Source organism: Arachis hypogaea, chromosome 2 (assembly GCF_003086295.3).
Source record: "Arachis hypogaea cultivar Tifrunner chromosome 2, arahy.Tifrunner.gnm2.J5K5, whole genome shotgun sequence".
In the NCBI taxonomy this organism is placed as follows: domain Eukaryota; kingdom Viridiplantae; phylum Streptophyta; class Magnoliopsida; order Fabales; family Fabaceae; genus Arachis; species Arachis hypogaea.
In genome coordinates, this window is record NC_092037.1 from 99,120,749 (window position 1) to 99,140,315 (window position 19,567).

Below are 19,567 nucleotides of genomic sequence, written 5' to 3' on the forward strand. Positions count from 1 at the left end.
AATGTTACATATATACACGTTATATACAAAAAATGTTAACTATAAGCTAGAGTTTTATTGTTACCAAAATAATTTACCAAAAAGTTACAGGTAAAAGTAAAAGTTTATCCCTATTATGTAACTATTTCCTTACGCTTACCAGGTTAAATTTATAAGTTGTATTTACTTATGTTCATTTATACATGTCACTTTTTAGTAAATGGTCTTAAGTTTAAATCTTATAAATCACAAGTTTTTTTATTTTAATAAATACCTATATAAAATAAAGATACCTTTAAAAAAGAAATATGAATTAAGGTTTGTTTGGGTGAGCTTTAAAAAAAAATCTTTTTTCGAGTTATCTTTTTTTAAAAGATCTTATGAAAAAGTAAAAGATGTTTGGATATCTCATACAATTTTTTTTTATCTATCAATTATGTTTGGGTATAACAATATAAAAGTACTTTTTTATTTATTTATTACATGAAAAATATTTAAAAAAAAAGATGTAAATTACAGCTTCTCAAAAAAATATTTTTTTATTTTTCTAGTATTTTTATTTTTACTATTAGAAATTTGTCAAACACGCTAAAAAATAAAAAAGATCTTTTTTCATTGAAAAAATATCTTTTTTTATCAAGATAATGACACCCAAACAAACACTAAATTAGCTCACAAATCACAATACTAAAAAAAAATTATACACACAAAGTCAGTGAAGTTAAATGCTAATGGACTTCAGAAAAATTAAGAAATATAGCACTTCTTAATCTCTAAAGTTTAAATTTTTATTTTTTTATTTTTTTTTTACCAAAGATAGAGAGACTCGAACTTGGGACCTTTTAAGTGAGTATAAGAAGATTATACCAATGAGTTATAGTTCAAATGATATAATATTTCCATACTTATCTAAATTTTTTTTATTTTTAATAGAAACTTTAAACACTAAATCTATACTAAACTTTAAATATGAGCCATTAATATAAAATATAATAAATAAAAAACTAAAATTATTTAATTAATAAAAAATATAACTCTATATTTAATAAAAAATATTTAATGGCCTAGAAGTAAAAGATTTCCATTGAATACAATAAATATAATATTAAAGTAATTTTGACTTTTGTAGATAAATTATAACAATTATATTAGTTATATATTATTATCAGCTACTAAAATAATTATTAATATAAAATATATATTAAAAATAAATTAAATATTAATAATATTTGAAAAATAATATAAAATAATTAAAATATTTTAAATTTATATTATTTAAAATTCATTAATTATTAATTAAATAAAATAAGTTAAAAATTTTTTTATCTTATTAACTTTTTTTTTATCTTATTAACTTTTTTTTTTTAAATCTTACTATCATACCTTTAAACAACACGTATAAATACATTGTTAACTAACTTTGATGGCTACCAATTTTGAAATTCAACACGTGAATGTGAGAGCTGAAAGAGAAGCCAGCGTAGAGAGAGAAGAAGAAGAAAGAAGATGGAGGATTCTTTCATGTCTCACCGTTCAACGTTCCTTCTTCCACCGCAGAATAAAGACAACACCTCTTCTGTAACTAACTATGCTCTCGTCATTCTCAATCAGCGCCTTCCTACCTACGCACCTCTTCTTTGGGACCACGGTACTCTCTCTCTCTTTCTCTCTCTCTTCTTATTCCATTGTCGTTTTGTTTGTGTTTCTTTATTTCTGTGTCGTTTTGCGTGCTACAGCGAAGCTGAGAGTGTGTGCTGACGGTGGTGCCAATCGCCTGTTCGATGAAATGACTCAGCTTTTGCATTCTGAACAGCCATCTCTTCTTCAATCCAGGTTTCCCTTTTTTTTTTTCCAAAATTTTTTGCTTGCATGAGTGTTTTGTTCAATTCAGAAAAGAGGGTATCCGAATTCAGAATCAAAATTGAAAATTGTAACTTTTTTATTTTTTTTCATGACACTTGCTTGCTCCAAAATAGTTAGGTACTTATTCTTCCTTTAAAGTGAGGTTTTATGTTCAGAGTCTTGTTAGTAACTTTGAGAGTTAAAAATGGAAATAAAAGTGGAGTATTGATTTTTAAGAAAAATGGAAAATTGTAACCTTGTTTTGTCCTTTTATGTACTTCTGGCTACTGTGTCACTATTTTATTGGGGTAATAATTTCATTTTCTAACTATTTGTATTTGGATGTAGTCATCAGTTCTATTCTAAGTGGTTTTTTGAGGTGTTTTGTTATATATTCTTTAGTTGGAGATTTAGGTTGCTGAGTTTTATATAGGTACAAGCCTGATGTAATCAAAGGTGACATGGATTCAATCCGGACAGAAGTACTCGAATATTATAAAAAGCTGGTATTTTGCTCTGTCTATTTGTTCTATTCTGCATTGGTCTTTTTGCCTTAGCTTTTATATGCATGTGAAGTAGTGGAATATGGTTTTAATGGTTCAACAAATTCCCATTTAAATTGGTCCTACTTATTACTTCCTTATATGTGATCTTTCCATAAATCATTCCAAGGGTCTTATGTTTGTATCCTGTCTGCAGGGAACTAAGATAATAGATGAATCTCACGATCAGGATACCACAGATTTACACAAATGTATATCGTACATACTTGACCAAACACCAGATATTGATAAATCAAAAGTAAGTTGCTCATCTGGTTATACTTTTTTTTTTATACTTTTTAATGGTGCTTGGTGATTTTTCTGTTGCCAAATCGATAAGCAACTATTGCAATAATTGAGACTTATTAATTTTATGGGATTAGTCCAGCTGAGCACTCTTGACTTTTTCCCCACTTTTCCACTTGACATAATCACAGCTTTGCATTCTTGTTACCGGAGCACTTGGCGGGCGATTTGATCATGAAATGGGAAACATCAATGTTCTATGCCGTTTCTCTAACACTCGGATTGTCCTTCTGTCTGAGGATTGCCTCATTCACCTTCTTCCACAGAGTCACTGTCATAAGATCTTTGTTCAATCTTCCATTGAGGGTCCACATTGCGGACTGATTCCCATTGGAATGCCATCTGCGAAGTCTACAACCACCGGCCTCCGGTGGGACCTTAGTAAGTATATTGTCGTAATCATCAATACTCTTCCATGGTTTCTGCCTGATGACATGCTGCCACAAAAGTCCGATTCTTCTATAGTCAATTCAAATTACTAGATTAGGTGGACTTTGCATATCCTGTATTTCTTGTGAATAACTTAATAAACACATACTGTATCTAACTTAAAGCAATCGGGCAGTTGTTGTCCACTTGTCCTTAAAGGCAGATCCTGAATGCAAACTTTGTGAATAAAATGGATTGGTATGGGGAGCTAACTTGGTTTTTTAAACCAGATATATGTAGTTAGTGTTAGGGTGTGTCTTGTTTTAACACATGTAAATGGTGATTCTACAACTAAAATTTTTTTATATAATTGCAAAAGCTGGAAACTTTTTTATGAGAAGCTATTATTATCAGTTTCCACTTAATGGCATATATATTTGTTTCAAGTTGGATTAATCTATCTGGATTAGTTTTGAAATTTTATCCAAATTTGTGTAAATGCAAAAACAGCAAATATAGTATAAATTTGATTTTTTGTTGTTGGATACTTAGATATGGCTGTGATGGTTCTGATTAATTAATATAGTCTTTTTTAATCACTGTTGTTAACTTGTTTGATAGTGGAAGCAGATGATAACTAACTAATATCTTATTTTGTCTATTTCAGATAACACAGAGATGAGATTTGGTGGCTTAGTAAGCACATCAAATATAGTAAAAGGAGATATAGTGACAGTTCAGTCTGATTCAGATCTTCTTTGGACCATTTCCATCAAGAGGAAACCCTAGTCAATGTTACTCATTCCCCTGAAGCCAATTACACTTATATGAGCAGAGAAAATTCATGGATGAATTTTCTGACAAGCATAGAGATGAGTATTTACCAAGATGCCAAGGGGCATTGGGCATGTACTACTAATTAATGAGCATTATGGAAGCGGGCAATGTACTAAAGAAGATGAAGCAACTTTAGGTTGCCTTCTGATTTTCCACTTCAAGCTGTAAGTTTATTAAGCTATCAAATGTTAATTTCCATTCATTTGTGTCAATACCATTATTTTAGAAATTTGATCACTTTATATAAGGTCATTCAACTTTGTTTCATAACGGATTAATCCGATTTGATAGTTGATACAAATATACACGGGCATTAAGTATGCCACTTTTTGTTTTTGATATTGGTGTGGCAACGGTGTTCTTTTAAAATGTGGACTCTTGGGGTGTTATTATAAAACGTGGAACCGTTTAATTAGAGAAGTAGAGGTTTAATTAGAGAAGTAGATATCAGACTGTCCAATTTGTAGAGGTACAGGAATCGGATCGTCCGATTTGTGTTAAAAAAATTAAAAATTGAGGTACAGAAATTGGATTTTTCAATTTGTGCACTTTTCACAATTTTAAAAAACATAAAAAATTAAGATATTAGGGTATATCACTACTTTTGTTTTCATATCCAAAAAATAAGCCTTAAGTATGCTTTGAATATTAGTGAATACTAAGATAAAATAAAAAATGAGGAAAAATTCAAAATTTTCAAACAAATTTCAAGTAAGATATTTTGTCAATAAAATTTTCGATTATGTTATGTGTACACCAAAATCAATTAACAAAGTTAGCTATCAATATAAAATACATGTTGAAATACAAATACACATTAAAAATAAATTAAATAACATATTTATTATTTGAAATTTTTTTGTAAAATTTTATTACTTGAAAAGTTTTTGAATTTTTTTTGTCAAATAAATTAATTCTTCTATGGTTTTTAATAAAATATTTAATATGTATATTTAATAAATAAATTTTTAATAATTTTTATTAGAAGATAAATAGGTTTTTTAAAAGTATCATTATAATAGTTTGGTTTGATATTTTTTAGAATTAATTGACATGCTTACTCAATAAAAATTATAAGGCAAATGATGATACAAGTTTAATATATTGGATATATATATTATTTTGTATTAAAAATATTTTTTTATTAAAATATTATATTTATACAAAATATTATTCACAAAATAAAGTATCCTATATTTGTATATATGTACAATAAATATATTTGTATATATGTAAATGTGTTATGTGTCGTTGGGTTAACTCTAACTTGTATAACGAAACATGTCCAGATCGTAATTTAAATATAGTTGTATTTTACTCTTTAGGTATTGTTAGATATTTTCTTTTAAAAAGATAGAATCATAATGTGATTAATCTAGTCAGGTTAACTAAAGAATAAATCTTTTATTCGGTCTCATAAATTTTAATGTTGAATAATCTTGTGTTTCGCTATTTTCTTTTTCCATTATAATTGAAGTCATCAAACATATAAACTATTAGATAAAATAGGTTAGGATTTAAGAATGATTAATATATAATATAACTCGTCATTTTTTTAATTACTATAAAAGTAGACATATTAGTCATTCAAATTTGTATATATAAAGTAATCAATTTGTTAACAATAGTTTTTTAATGATAGTTTTAATAAAAGAGAGATTTGATAGCAAATATGAATACGTTTCGGAATAAATAGAACAGTGTAATGTTATTGAAAATTAACTTGTTATTAAAAATTTAAAAAATAAAATATAAAATATTCTAAATGTATATTTCTAAATTTTAAATTTTAAATTTGAATTATTTATATAAAATTTATTTAATTAATTAATTAATAAAAAATGTTTAACTATGAATCCATTTTGATAATTATCAAAACCAAATAAGATAATTTTGTGTTATTTTTTGCTCTTTTTAAAAGTTTTGTACAAATTGATGAATATAAGATAATGAATGAGCTAAACCTAAACAAAGCATTCAAATATGTCTTTAGATTTTTTGCATTTAGTACAAGTTTGTCAAATACTTTCTTAAAAAAAATATCAGTTGAACTGTCTTAGTCAACTAAAGTTCTGTGCAGGTTGATGTTTACTAGGATAATTGTGATTATTACTAGATCGTCATAATAGGATAATACACTTCTAGCATCTATTTTAATGAAAGTGATCTTAGATAGATGAAGGGTCTTGCTTCCTAACTCCGACCTAGAATACCTCTTTCAGGTGTCTTTTTTGGAGAGATTTTTTAGACTTCTACTTGTAAACTCTCCTGCAATCATATGGCTGTGATGCTTAGTAGTTTTCTAGGTTTATTCAATCCTTCTTTTTTTAATCTTTTAATCTTTTCTGAATGTCTTGTATTTCCTGTATGACTTATTAGTTTCCATATATTTATCAAATTTGTCATCTTGTGTAAGCTTTTCAATAACATTTTTTAAGATCATAACAATCATTAATGTGATAGTCATAAATACAATGATATTTGTAATATTCTGACTTGTCTCTTTTCTTGTTTTGGATAATTCGTAGAGGTGGTAACTTTTCAACTACTAGACAAATATCTTTATAAACTTTACCTGAAGACATTCTTAACAAAATGTAAAAGTAGTGTCTCTTTGTCTTATTAGTATAGTCTTCGTTCTTTATTTGTTCTTCCTTTTTATCAATCTAGCCGGCCTCTTTGTTTTGATGAGGCTTTTTTAGTTGGTCAGTTTTTTTTACATTAATGTATTTTTCTGTCATTTTTTGGACCTCGTGAAGAGAGGTTAGATGTTTCTGTTAAATTAGTTATAAGAAGGGTGCATCTTTGATACTGTTTACTAATTCAATTATGGCTACTTCTGTTGGTACTTGGTAGGATCTAGATTTTTAGGCAAACTTTATTGAACAATTTCATATAGGTTCTAAGGGGCTCCTTAGATTCCTATTTTATCCCTAGTAAACTTGGAACATGCTTAATTTTGTCTTTTGAATGAAAAAAATGGGTAAAAAAATTTTGGCCAAGTCATCGAAACATGTTACCGCTTTTGGAAATAGATTGTCAAACCATTTTATGGTTGCTTTGATTAATGTGGTCGAGAATACCTTACACTTAGTTACATCAAACGCATCTGCTAAATACATACAACTCTTAAAATTGCTGAGATGGTGTCGGAGATCAGTTGTACCATTGTAAAGGTCTATGTCAAGGCTCTTGAAGTTTTTGGAGACTTTAGCGCGCATGATTTTTTTGAAAAAGAATCACTCCCAAAGAAAATTGGATCCTTTTTTTCTCGATCTCTTTGCAGTTGCAGCTCATATTCTTGCTGTCGTTCTAACTCGATTTCTAATTATTCGAATAGTCCTTGGTGCCATGAATATAATGAGGGTCATAATCTTTGCAGCATTTCTTTGAAAACTATAAATCTGAAAAAGCTCATTCTTTGTCCTCCTTGCTCCTATTTATCTCTTTCATCAGCAAAATCTTTATCTTTTTCAAAATGTCAAGGTAAAAAAAAGTGTTCGATCATAATTGTAGTGATCTTTACGTTGTGATCCTGAGTCAGATGCCGTACATCCGTCTCTTGGATGAACGTTTGTTATGGTTGATGGTTGATCTCCAGGTTTTCGGCAACGACGACAGTCTTTTGAACATAACAAAATTTTAAAAAATTGCAATTGGAAAATACTTTAAGATTGATGAATAATGAGGTATTTATAAAAAGAAATGATCACTTAGTCATCACTCTTAAATTTATTCGCTAGAAATAATGGATAGTTTCTTCTTTAGCCTTTGGGAAGTTTTTTTTTTTGTTTTCCACGATATCCCCCAACTCGACAGGCCAAGTACTAATCCATCGCGATACTGAGCTCCATTTAAAGGTTTGCCACTAGCCAATGGGTTGCTACATGCACAAGGCGTTATTCGAACTCTTGACACTTGTTTAAATGGACTAGTAAACTAACCATTAGACCAACCCAACTTGGTTTAGCCTTTGAAAAGTTATCCTATGAAATAGTAGTTGAACTCTTAAGTATCTGAAGTAAAGAATGACAAGCCAGGTCAGACACAAATCGAGCGTGGATATCAAATAGATTAACCCATGTAGTTTTGGGATTGACCTTTTTGAATTTGAACCGCTTTAACCTTTGAGGCCCACTAAAAATAGACTAGCTCTTTTTGGATTATGACTTCAATTATTTAGACCACAGTATGAATAAGTCTCATGTCTATTTTATTATTTTCCTCAATTTCCCCGTCACTCACTCAGGTTTCATTCCCGCTGCAATTTTGGCGGCAAATGTTGAAGGAGCTTCATGCAACTGGAACATCGTCATCAATGGCGGATGAGCCGCAACTCATCAAGCCCATAGGGAAGTCCGTCGTGCACAGAATCTGCGCCGGCCAAGTCATCCTCGACCTCTCCTCCGCCGTCAAGGAGCTCGTTGAGAACAGCCTCGACGCCGGCGCCACCGCCGTCGAGATAGTTCTCAAGGACTTCGGCGAAGATTCTTTCCAGGTCATCGATAATGGTTCCGGCATTTCCCCAAACAATTTCAAGGTGACAAGCTGCTTTTTGGTCTGGAGGTTTTGGGAGCTAGGGTTTTAAATGAAATTGAATTAGCCTTCGGATTGGATTCTAATGTGAAATGATAATTCAAACTTAACTAATCCTGAAAATTAACATTTTCCCATCATGTTAATACTTTTTTTTTTTTGGAGATAGATTACTGCAAATCGTTAGTCGAAAGGTGGTAAATTCTTTCAATACTGCTAGCCTTTCTATGTATGCAAATTTCGAGTTTTAAAGAGAGTAGCAAGGTGCCATGGTACTCTATGAAAAACAAGATTAAAGGATTGTGAGGAGCTAAATATTCTAAATATGGCAAATGCGTTAACTTTTGATAAAGCTAACGTTTTGTATGCATGTAACTTTTCAAGTGAAGGATTATGAGTTGTTTTGGATTTGAAGTAAGCTAATTTCAATGTACATGTTTAATGGTTGCAGGTTCTTGCTTTGAAGCATCATACTTCAAAATTGGCAGATTTTCCTGATCTTGAGTCTTTGACTACTTTTGGATTCAGAGGTGAGGCACTGAGTTCGCTATGTGCTTTGGGGAATTTGAGCGTCGAGACAAGAACGAAGAATGAGACAGTTGCAACGCACTTGACTTTTGACCATTCCGGTCTGTTAGTTGCTGAGAAGAAGACTGCTCGCCAAGTTGGAACCACTGTCACAGTTAAGAAGTTGTTCTCGAATCTTCCAGTTCGAAGCAAGGAATTTAGCCGTAACATACGCAAGGAATATGGCAAGCTGGTTTCTCTGTTGAATGTAAGTTTCTGTTTTCTGTGCGAAAAGAGTTGAAACAAACTTCAATTCATTTTCTTTTTATAAAGTCACTTATTTACTGAAAATAAATAAAACTTGGGTGGTGTTTGGCTTGTCATCTATTTTCATTTCTTAACTCGGCTAAAAACAAACCAAAAATACTGCTAGAGAACTACTTTAAGGATCTAGTAAGTATTAACTAGTGTGGTCGAATTAAAGGCACCAAGGCTAAAAACTGTAATGGTTAGGTGAAGTTTTCTGGTTGAGGTGAGACATGCCTTTAGCTTCTATTGTTAACTATAAAAAACTTAAAATGTTCGGTCATCTAACTTTCATGCCCTTTGTTCCTTTTCATGCTTTTGGATTTTCTGTATAGTTTATATCTCCAGATTTCCTTCCATGTTTTGCTTGCCACGTTTTTCTTGATTCATTGAGTTTACTAATATGGTCTACTTCTAACAAGTACTCTTCAGGCATATGCCCTTATTGCAAAAGGCGTTCGCTTTGTCTGCACCAATACAACTGGGAAAAATGTAAGGTCTGTGGTGCTTAAGACACAAGGAAGTAACTCTCTTAAAGATAACATCATCACAGTGCTTGGCATGAATACTTTCAGCTGCTTAGAACCATTGACAATATGTATATCAGATGGTTGCAAAGTTGATGGTTTCATCTCTAGGCCTGGGCAGGGTAGTGGACGGAATTTGGGAGATAGGCAGTATCTTTTTGTGAATGGTAGACCGGTGGATATGCCTAAAATCAGCAAACTTGTCAACGAGTTATATAAAGGTGCAAACCCTAAACAATATCCCATTGCAATATTGAATTTTACCATTCCTACAAGAGCATATGATGTCAATGTAACTCCTGATAAAAGAAAAATATTTTTTTCTAAAGAAAGTGCCATACTGCAAGCCCTGCGAGAGGGATTACAACAAACTTATTCTCCAAGTAATGTCTCTTATTCTGTTAATAAAGTTGAGAAGCCGGATGGCAAAGAAGACTGCATTGAGTTGGGTTCTTCTCATAGGAAATCTCTTATCATAACAAAACCGTCATCTCCAAATAGTAGTCTTCCTGAGGAAGAACATAATATTGATTGTGATGATGATGGTACTTCCCAGGATGGGCACAAGGAGAAGAATAATACTGAGTGCAACAATGATAAAATTTCTAATGATGAGTGTGAGGCTAGGCATATTACCGATTCCAACAATTTTGCTCAATCTGTTAGTGGTGGTCAGGGGTCTCATGTTGAAGCACTGAAAATTCCTAACACTGATAGAAGTATAGTGCGCCAAGAATTTACCCTCAGAGCACACATCTCTTTAAAGGATGACAAGAGTAGAAGACAGTTGACACACACTGGTAGTATTATGCCTGATCAAGTTGCGGATGTCTCAAGTCGAGTTGAGAGTGGGACCACTTCTAACAAATATTCGGCCAACCAATCAAGATATGTTCAGTCAACTCTTAACAAATTTGTTTCTGTGAATAAAAGAAGTCATGATGACATCATTACAGCCTTATCTGAAGTACCTGTTCTTAGAAATAAAGCTCCTCAGTGTCACCTCAGGACTGCAAATGCTGAAACAAATGACTCTATTCCTAGATCTGTTTATTTTGACCAAATTGATGGAAATGCTAAGGAGATTGAGATTGACTCTTTGCAGAAACTTAATCCTGATGACGTCATGCACAAAAGTGAAAATTCTGTTAGAGGTGACTGTACTGACGGAGTGTGTAAAATGGTATGTGGGTTTGCAGTCAAATTTCCAGCATTGCTCCAATTTCGTATGTCTAGACTTTTTAGTTCTTGAAGAATAGTATGCATGTGATACTATATATTGATATTGATGTAGAAATTTCTATTTGGAGCACTTACGTTGAAGTTTCCTGATATATACTCCACACAGTATTAATGTCTTTGCCTCATATTCATTATGCATTTTTATGCTGCTTTGTCTAGGGGGAAGTTCTTTACTTTGATTGCTTTCTTTCTTTCCAATAAAATTTCTATTCTTATCCAATAAGAAAGGTAAAGATATAAGTAACTGAAAATAAAATTTTGTGATTCTCTTTTGATGTGATATTCATATATGCATGTGCTGATTTACAGGAATTAGATCAAGAGAATAATAAAGCTGAAAAAGCACCAATAGCTCCTTCTAGCTATGATTTGATCAAGACTACAGATCATACTTTAAACTCAGATCCTCCATTATGTTCAGCTTCTGTACGGTTAGATTCTTCTAAGTCTTCTCCTAAGAAGTTGTTCTCCAGCCTGCAATTTTCCTTTCAGGACATTAAGAAAAAGAGAGAGAAGAGGCTTGCTATGTTGCAATCCAGTGAATATAGATGCAGAAAAAATAGCAGCAAAAGGTAGAATGGTGGTATCCTTGTATGAAATATTAAGCTAATCTTGTACTGACTGTGTCTCATAATTATTCTAGTTGCTATGCCGCTGCAACTTTAGAGCTTTCACAACCAGAAATTGAAGATCAGAAAGAAAGGGTTTTAGCTGCAGCAACTATTGAGTTGGAAAGATTTTTCAAGAAGGAAGACTTCAGTAGAATGAAGGTTGTTTGTCTTTTCTTTCTAGGAGGCTTGTCTTTTATTATACCAATCGATGATGTCATTAATTTAAAGGGTTTTGCCAAACGCACTTGTTTGGATTACTAAAGTAGAAATTTTGTATGCTTTTAATGTCAAAATCTTATTTTATTCCTATAAAAAGCTTTTCTAGTTTAGTATTCTTAACAACTGCTCTTAGAAAACTTGTCAGTAAAACCATTTCTTAAATGTGCTAGTGGGTTTTTTTTTTGGCTGTTTTCTATCTTCTAACTAGTGAAGTTTAACTGCTTGTTAAGTTTTTCCCACGATATTCGACCCAAGTCATTTTTGTATTTGGAGCATAAAGGGCTGCATGTCTATCCTGACCATGGCAAAATTACATTTATTCTTCAGCTGCTCAGCCATACAAGCACTCTCAGATTAAATATATAATGTAGTTATTGATGATGTCTTGGACGTAATGCTTTGATAGGTGATCGGCCAATTCAATCTTGGATTTATCATAGCTAAATTGGATCAAGATTTATTTATTGTAGACCAGGTAATTTCTAAACCCTTTTTTTACCTTCAAATTGTTGAATCTGCTGTTCTTCGCATCCCCTTGAATGGTAAATCTTATGTTGATGATTCTTTTGCTATAATCGAAATTTCACTTTAGAAATCATAGTTTGTAATGAAAGCTTATTTTCAGCATGCTGCTGATGAGAAATACAATTTTGAGCGTCTCTCACAGTCAACCATCTTGAACCAGCAGCCTTTACTTAGGTGAGGAGTGTGAAGGTGATTTTAAAGTTAGAGAGTTTGATTCGGGTTGAAATATCATTTTTCAAGCACTACTTCTGCGAATGTGACTGAGGATATATTTCTTCACGTACACTACTCAGATTCCACAAAATAGAGTACTGTATTTCTTCTCTGTTCATTATCTAAATTTTTCCAAGGTCTGAACCACTTTGTCACTATGTAGGCCAATCAAATTGGAGCTATCCCCTGAAGAAGAAATAGTTGCTACAATGCATATGGACATAATCAGGTATAAATTGTCATGTTGATTCAATGATGATAAGCTGATTTTACTTCCTTCAGGTTTTTGTCAGAAGCCATAATTCATTAATAGAATCCTGATATCAATCCTGCATTAAACAGATTATGCTTTCAGTTTAATATAGCCAGTCTTGCTGCTCTATTGTCTCTTACCACCTACTCATTTAATTTTGATTGTCACGAGTTGCTGATGGAGTTGAGCTTTAGAAAAATTGTTTTGGTATTCTCTCATCAGTTACTCATTTTCAGGAAGAATGGCTTTACTTTGATAGAAGATCTAAATGCACCACCTGGCTGCCGTTATAAATTAAAGTCCATCCCTTTCAGTAAAAATATAGCCTTTGGAGTTGAAGGTAGGTTCTTTGGATTTTTTTTTTTTGGATTTTAACCATGTCTATTGATTTATACGTTCGAAGGTAGGTCAAGGAAGCCTCAGCCCTAAAATCCTGTGTGCATTTGATATGTGATTCTCAGTCTGTGATATCATGATCATCATAATACTGTACTGATATTAGGAGATGGTTCATCCCAATCTGGAAATTTTTGCCTAATTAAAATGGCTTAAATTGATACTTGATTCAATTTGAGGGCATTTCTTCTTGTGCATACGTATTCTTTTTAGAGATTTCGATTAATCACAGTGAATTATATACTCTATGACATGATTTATAGACTGCATTTATTATTACTATTATTATTTTCATAGATAAAAAGAAAACAAAACAGAAAAATAAGGATAATGTTACTTGAGGTGATAACTGATAAGTGTTTTTTCCCAACAGATGTGAAGGAGCTGATTTCTACCCTGTCTGATGATCACGGGGAATGTGACATTGTTGGTAGTTATAAAATGGATACATCAGATTCTCTTTGCCCGTCAAGAGTTCGCGCAATGTTGGCATCGCGTGCTTGTTGATCATCAATCATGATTGGTGATTCACTTGGAAGAAATGAAATGCAGAAGGTACTAATAAGTGTTATTTTAGGCACTGCCCCTTCCTCTTCATGAAAAATTCACAAGCACACATTGGAGTAGCATGAGTAGGTTTAATGGGACACCAAATCAAAACAAAATAGAACTTTCAAATCTTTTCACACTGACAAACCGAGTCTGAATCTTGTAATAACTGTTTTTTCAGATACTTGAGCATTTGGCTGAGCTGAAATCTCCATGGAATTGTCCCCATGGCCGGCCAACGATGCGGCATCTAGTCGACTTGACAACAGTTCATAAAAGGTCAGAAGTCAGAACTGAAAATGCAGACTTAACAATGGACTGAATCTCTAAACTCCCATTGCCATATTGGTTTAGTTCAGGGAGTTATGTAACTTATTTTTTGTACAAAATACTTGTTTACTAATCTTTACTGTAAAATTTAATGAGGGGTCTATCTCGAGTTTTTTTTTTCTTTTTCTTTTTCTTTTTGACATTAGCATGCTTGATGCTGTGCTTCTTAGTTCTTTGATGATAGGTTCTGCAGTAGCTGCATAACTTCTCAATTGGCATCTGTAAATGTTATGTTAGCTCTTCTGGCTTCTTTAAATCAAGCCGAGAGTTTATACAAACTAGAATGAGACCACCCATGCGCGGGACGGGACGGTAAATTAATGATAATATATAATAAATATTAAAAATTGTTATATTTTGTAGAATTAAATTAAATGTATAAATTAAAGTTAAATTTAAAAGGTATTTTATTTAAAATAATTTGTAATACAGAAGATTTGAATGTTAGAGTTGTACAAAGTGATATATATTTTATTTGGTGATTTGATTTTTGCATTTGTTTTATTTGATGGATTTGGTCTTTTTATGTGACGCTCGTTCTCTTTTTTTTGTATTGGTGGTTGTTAGAGTTGTTGCTTTCTTCTTTCTATCGTAGGTTCTCTGAAAAACATGTTCTTTATGAACTGTTAAGTTGTATGCACTTTTTATTATGTTGTTTGTTTCATCTTTGCATGTTGTAATGGGTATTGAGATTCAGTGTTTTTTGTTGGAACAAATGTCTTGGTAACACTGTGTTGTTGACAACTTTTTTTGAAGTTAAAATCATTTACTTTAACTTTTAAATATAAGTGTAAGGTTGCACAAACTTTTCAATTGGGGTGGTGCTTCAATGTCATTACTTTTCTGGAATGTTATTAGATTCGAAACAGTTGTGCCCAAAATTTTTTTTTCTTTGCCATCAAATAGTACAAAAATTATTGTAATACTTTGATCTGAAATAAGTATTGAGTTAGTAATTAATAATTTGATAGATGAGATTATGAAAATTATATATAGAGTTACCTTATTGTTGGATATTGTGGTGTTTGATTATATGTGCCACAAATATAGTTGTCTCCTCTTCATTTAATATAATCATTTCTAAGGAAAGAGGTTCCTCTTCATTTGTGTGGTCGTTAATGTTTTTCATAGACAAATCACGCAAATTTTGATAAACCAATTGTCTATTTGTTTGGTAATATTATCCAAAGAATGATGCTCCATTGAGTAAGTTTGAGATGTGTAATTCGAAAATAAATTTCTTGTGCTAAATTTGATGTTATTCGAAGGAATAGTGATAAGAGACTTATATAAGTAGGTCAAATAATATGGAATTTGAATATTTGTAACGTAAAATTTATTATGATTAATAATATTATTATGACATTTGTAATATGGATGTTGATTACATTTAATGAGTTATTTATAGAAATTAATTATTAGGGGTAATAAATTTATTGTATTGTTTATAACGGTAAGATATAATAAATATAAAGATATGGATTTAATGTCTTTGTAAGTTACAAATTTGATTAGACACTATTAATTTCTAATTATAGTTGTTTTTTATTTTTTTTCTATATATATTTTGCTGATTTGGAAATAATAGGTGATTCGACAAAAATTGAGTGATTGATTCTAAAATTTTACCAAGTAAGCGACATTGCTAACATGACATTAGTAAGAGGAGAAACATGTCTTAAAAGTAATGTGACTAAACTTATCCATCTACTTTTATATATTAAGAATAGATTCTTCGAAATAAGTTAAATTTAAATAATGAATTTTTTAACAGCCAAACTTATACAAGTTAATAAATATGATAACTCAAGATTTTGTACTGATGGAATAAATTTAAGAGTAAAATGTTGCTCCGACCCCTAATCATTGTTCTAAATAACAATTCATTCCTTATGATTGGAAAATAATAATGCAATTCTTCTGATGAAATTTTCATCCAAAATTAACGAACTTTATCTATGTGTAATGTTAACTAATTAAATAATTATATGTTAATGAACCATTCCAAGAAATAAAATACTTTTTGTCATGTTAGTAATATATTATCGTAAAATAAAATAAGTAAATCTGAAAAAATTTTAATGAAATATAGATACATAAATCCATAATAAATTATAAAATAGGATAAATAATTCTAAATTTTAATAAGTCATTATACCTACGATTAAATTGGTTGCTAGTTTTGGATGGTAGCAACCTCAGTTCTTTGATTCTTCTTAGAAGCTTAACCAACAAGTACCATACAATCCCATTTGCAGCCTAATATATAGAAACACAATCCCTAAAATTTAAAACTTGATCCTCAAATGTAGATACCCAGAAGCTGAAGTACCTACTGGAGAAGAACAATCCGGTACAAAAGCTTCCCACACAAAAAGGAAAAGCCCATTTAAGGTTTATTATGAATTTATGTATTTATGTTTATAATTAGTTAAGAGTTTAAATATCTCAATAAAATTTTTTCAAGGTTTATTTGTGCTACTGTACCGTAGCATATTACTATAAAGAGAAAAAAAATTGAATAAAAAAAATTAATCAACTAGGGAGAAATTAGAGAGAATCAAAAGAGAGAGAATAATTTTATTGATGAAATTTCAAAAAAAAAAAAGATACAAATTACTCAATTCATCGTTACCTAATTCTATCATGATTATACTATTTATAATAAATTATTCTCCTAATAAAAATTTTTTAATTGAACTATAGGCACATTTTTTACTTATTATAATTACTGACACAAAAGGAGACATTTTGTTCCTTGAAATGATTCTTTAATATGTAATCAATTAATATTACACATAGACAAAATACGTTAACTCTAGATGAGAGTTTAACAGAAGAAAAAAAAGTCTAATGAAATTAATGGTTAAGAATTATATTGTCATTTTTAAATCACTTAGGAGTGAATGGTTATTTAGAGCAATGATTAGAGACTCATATGATATTTTACTCTATATTTAATTTTAAGGTATTGAGTTTAATTAATAAGTAATTTCAGTTCAATTGATATTTTTAAAAAATAATAAATTAATTTTTTAATCCATTAAATGTAATATTTATTCTACTATTTGAAAATCCAAATCCTAATTGCATATTGTTATAATGTTATATAATATTATTTTCCATTGTTAAATTTATATTTTTATTAAAAAATTCCTTTTATTTTTTTTTTATCTACCATTTTTATCCACGAAAGTTGAAAACGCTGACATATCTATCCATAAAAGACAAAAATTATCATTTGTATCCATCAAAAATAGTTTTTACAAGCAAAATTATCCAAACCCTAAAAAATTAAATAAAATTCATAAACTACCCTTCTTTCCACCACTATCATCTCCTCCTCTCTCTCTCTCTCTCTCTCTCTCTCTCTCTCTCTCTCTCTCTCTCTCTCTCAATGTTCTCAGCCACCCAATTCCAACATCAACCACATACCACCGTATTACCCTCCTCATCACTGTTCACCTTCTTCTCCGCCAGCAACGTCGCAGATCTCTGCCGAGCCCAGGAGCACCACGCCAGCTTCTCCTCGCCACCATCACCATCGGCCTCGAACCAGAGCCTACTGCGTCAGAGACCCTCCTCTTCACGCTACCTTATCGCCGCCATAGCCAATCCTCTTCACTCTTTCCGCATCGTAGAACCACCACCGTCGCTGCCTGATCCCTGCCGTTGTTATATCTACCTCTCCCCTAATTTCTTTTTGCTTTGTTCTTCATTACAGGTTCATGAACCAACCCATTTTTTTTGCAGGCTCCGATGGTGCAACCAGCTCTCTCCACAGGTGGAGCATCAGGCCTTCACTTCCCGAAGAGGACGACACCATAATCAGAGCTCAATCTCAGTTCGGCAACAAGTGGGCCACCATATCCCGACTCCTCTCCGGCAAAACCGACAAAGCCATTAAGTACCACTGGAACTCCACCCTCAAACGCAAGTGCGCCTCCATGGGCTCCATCGATGATCCTCACTTTGCACAGCCACTGAAACGCTCCGTCAGCGTTTGCGCCGCCGTACCTGTGTCAATGAGGTCAATGGCGGTGTTGGAGAAAGCTTGGAGGATTTTAGGGTTAGAGTCATAGATCTTAACCTTGTTGCTTAGTGTTTTCGATCAACCCTTGAAGAAGTCGCAGCCTAGAGTGTGTGCAGAGAAAACCCAATCCATTCAGGCGGTGAAGTTAACGGTAGTGATGGCTGATGGTAATGGTGGTACTGTTGAGTCGCGATTAACACCGATAGGGGAATGTGCGGCAAAAGGGTTAGGGTGACGGTTGAGGGGCAGGGTGAGACGGTGGTATGTGGTTGATGTTGGGATTGGATGGTTGAGAACATTGAGAGAGAGAGAGAAGAAGGAAGGAGAAGATGATAGTGGTGGAGAAAAGGGTAGTTTAGGAATTTTATTCAATTTTTTAAGGTTTAGATAATTTTGCTTGCAAAAACTATTTTTATGGATACAAATGGTAATTTTTATCTTCTATGGATAGATATGTCAGCGTTTTCAACTTTTGTGGATAGAAATGGTAGTTTACTCTTAAACCAAAATCAAATTTAAACTGCTAAAAATTGTACAAGATTGAATTAAGTTAAAGACTTAAATTAAGTCTCGGATCTTTTTCTTTTGAGATAAATACCAAATTGGTACCCGAAAGATTCTGGCACTAACAAAATGGTACCTCACTATTGTTATTGACAAAATGGCACCTGAATGATTTTAAAAATTGACAAGTGTGTCCTCATGCTCGTCGGACCACAGCTCCAGTGAGGACAATACTGAGCTGGCAACCGGTTTTTGCTGACAAGGTAAGTTTAATTTTAACTAGAATTTTGAATTACATAAATCATCATCCTAGGTGAAAAATTCCTAATTCATCAGATTCATTTTTCCCTCAATCAAATTGTTTTTCCTAGTCCCTAAACTGCTCTCTTCGTTCATGCGTACTCCAGGTTGCAAAATTGAAAGATGCATACAGTTACGATTCGTGAAAAATCTGCAACCGAGAGAAAGCAGCCATCAATGCAAGCATTCGACGTGGATGGTGGTTCAGATATAGTGAGCAAAGTCTACAAGAGAACATGCTTTTGTCCCATTCCAGTGGTTCCGTTGAAGTCGAAGACAACTAGCAACCCTGATAGATGGTTTCTACGATACCCTATGTGGAAGGTAAGCTTGGAATGCTGATAGATATGTAACGAAGTAATCCAATAGCTCTCCTTATTCGTCGTCTCTGGTTATTCAATTTTAGTGTTGAATCATTCTTTGATGAATGAATTTTTTTCGTTTCATGCTAAAACACACAAATGCGATGCGAGTATTTTCAATAGTTAGAAGAAATACAAGAGCAATGTGTGGAAGGAGAAGTATCTTCGGAGAATAGTAACATGGTGGGCAATTCAAAACCAAAAAAGAAAAGCAGAATTAATGTCAAGTGTGGGGATGGGCTAGAAATTGATAGGATGATGATGGTGATATCTATGGTT

At 32.1% G+C, this 19,567-nt stretch overlaps 3 protein-coding genes across 4 annotated transcripts; all 3 read left to right on the forward strand.

The window, feature by feature from the left end:
- The first annotated feature begins 1,394 nt into the window (after positions 1-1,394).
- LOC112755786 (thiamine pyrophosphokinase 1) lies at positions 1,395-4,214 on the forward strand. Its single transcript, XM_025804083.3, has 6 exons — positions 1,395-1,627; positions 1,716-1,812; positions 2,255-2,327; positions 2,521-2,622; positions 2,801-3,050; positions 3,706-4,214. The coding sequence occupies exons 1-6, from the start codon at positions 1,486-1,488 to the stop codon at positions 3,825-3,827; spliced, it is 786 nt and encodes a 261-aa protein (XP_025659868.1). The 5' UTR covers positions 1,395-1,485; the 3' UTR covers positions 3,828-4,214.
- Positions 4,215-7,893: 3,679 nt separating this feature from the next.
- On the forward strand, positions 7,894-14,444 carry LOC112755796 (DNA mismatch repair protein PMS1). 2 transcript variants are annotated; one of them, XM_072206069.1, is made up of 12 exons: positions 7,973-8,415; positions 8,863-9,186; positions 9,657-9,972; positions 10,081-10,934; positions 11,303-11,565; positions 11,637-11,763; positions 12,230-12,298; positions 12,449-12,522; positions 12,725-12,790; positions 13,051-13,154; positions 13,584-13,765; positions 13,941-14,444. In XM_072206069.1, the coding sequence occupies exons 1-11, from the start codon at positions 8,080-8,082 to the stop codon at positions 13,715-13,717; spliced, it is 2,667 nt and encodes an 888-aa protein (XP_072062170.1). In that variant the 5' UTR covers positions 7,973-8,079; the 3' UTR covers positions 13,718-13,765; positions 13,941-14,444. The 2 variants fall into 2 exon arrangements, with proteins under 2 accessions (XP_025659880.1, XP_072062170.1); XM_025804095.3 differs by having other exon boundaries at positions 7,894-8,415; positions 9,657-10,934.
- Positions 13,727-18,171, forward strand: LOC140177565 (transcription factor MYB44-like). The gene is made up of 3 exons (XM_072210688.1): positions 13,727-13,765; positions 13,941-14,038; positions 17,814-18,171. Exons 1-3 carry the CDS (start codon positions 13,727-13,729, stop codon positions 18,169-18,171), a joined length of 495 nt encoding a protein of 164 aa, XP_072066789.1.
- The last annotated feature ends 1,396 nt before the right edge of the window (positions 18,172-19,567 follow it).

Coding starts and splice junctions, on each gene's coding strand:
- LOC112755786 (XM_025804083.3), top strand. CDS start 1,486: ATGGAGGATTCTTTCATGTCTCACCGTTCAACGTTCCTTCTTCCACCG. Junction 1,628..1,715: donor ACCTCTTCTTTGGGACCACG/GTACTCTCTCTC, acceptor TGCGTGCTACAG/CGAAGCTGAGAGTGTGTGCT. Junction 3,051..3,705: donor CGGCCTCCGGTGGGACCTTA/GTAAGTATATTG, acceptor TGTCTATTTCAG/ATAACACAGAGATGAGATTT.
- LOC112755796 (XM_025804095.3), top strand. CDS start 8,080: ATGTCTATTTTATTATTTTCCTCAATTTCCCCGTCACTCACTCAGGTT. Junction 11,764..12,229: donor AAGACTTCAGTAGAATGAAG/GTTGTTTGTCTT, acceptor ATGCTTTGATAG/GTGATCGGCCAATTCAATCT. Junction 12,299..12,448: donor ATTTATTTATTGTAGACCAG/GTAATTTCTAAA, acceptor GCTTATTTTCAG/CATGCTGCTGATGAGAAATA.
- LOC140177565 (XM_072210688.1), top strand. CDS start 13,727: ATGATTGGTGATTCACTTGGAAGAAATGAAATGCAGAAG. Junction 13,766..13,940: donor GAAGAAATGAAATGCAGAAG/GTACTAATAAGT, acceptor CTGTTTTTTCAG/ATACTTGAGCATTTGGCTGA. Junction 14,039..17,813: donor TTGACAACAGTTCATAAAAG/GTCAGAAGTCAG, acceptor TCTTCATTACAG/GTTCATGAACCAACCCATTT.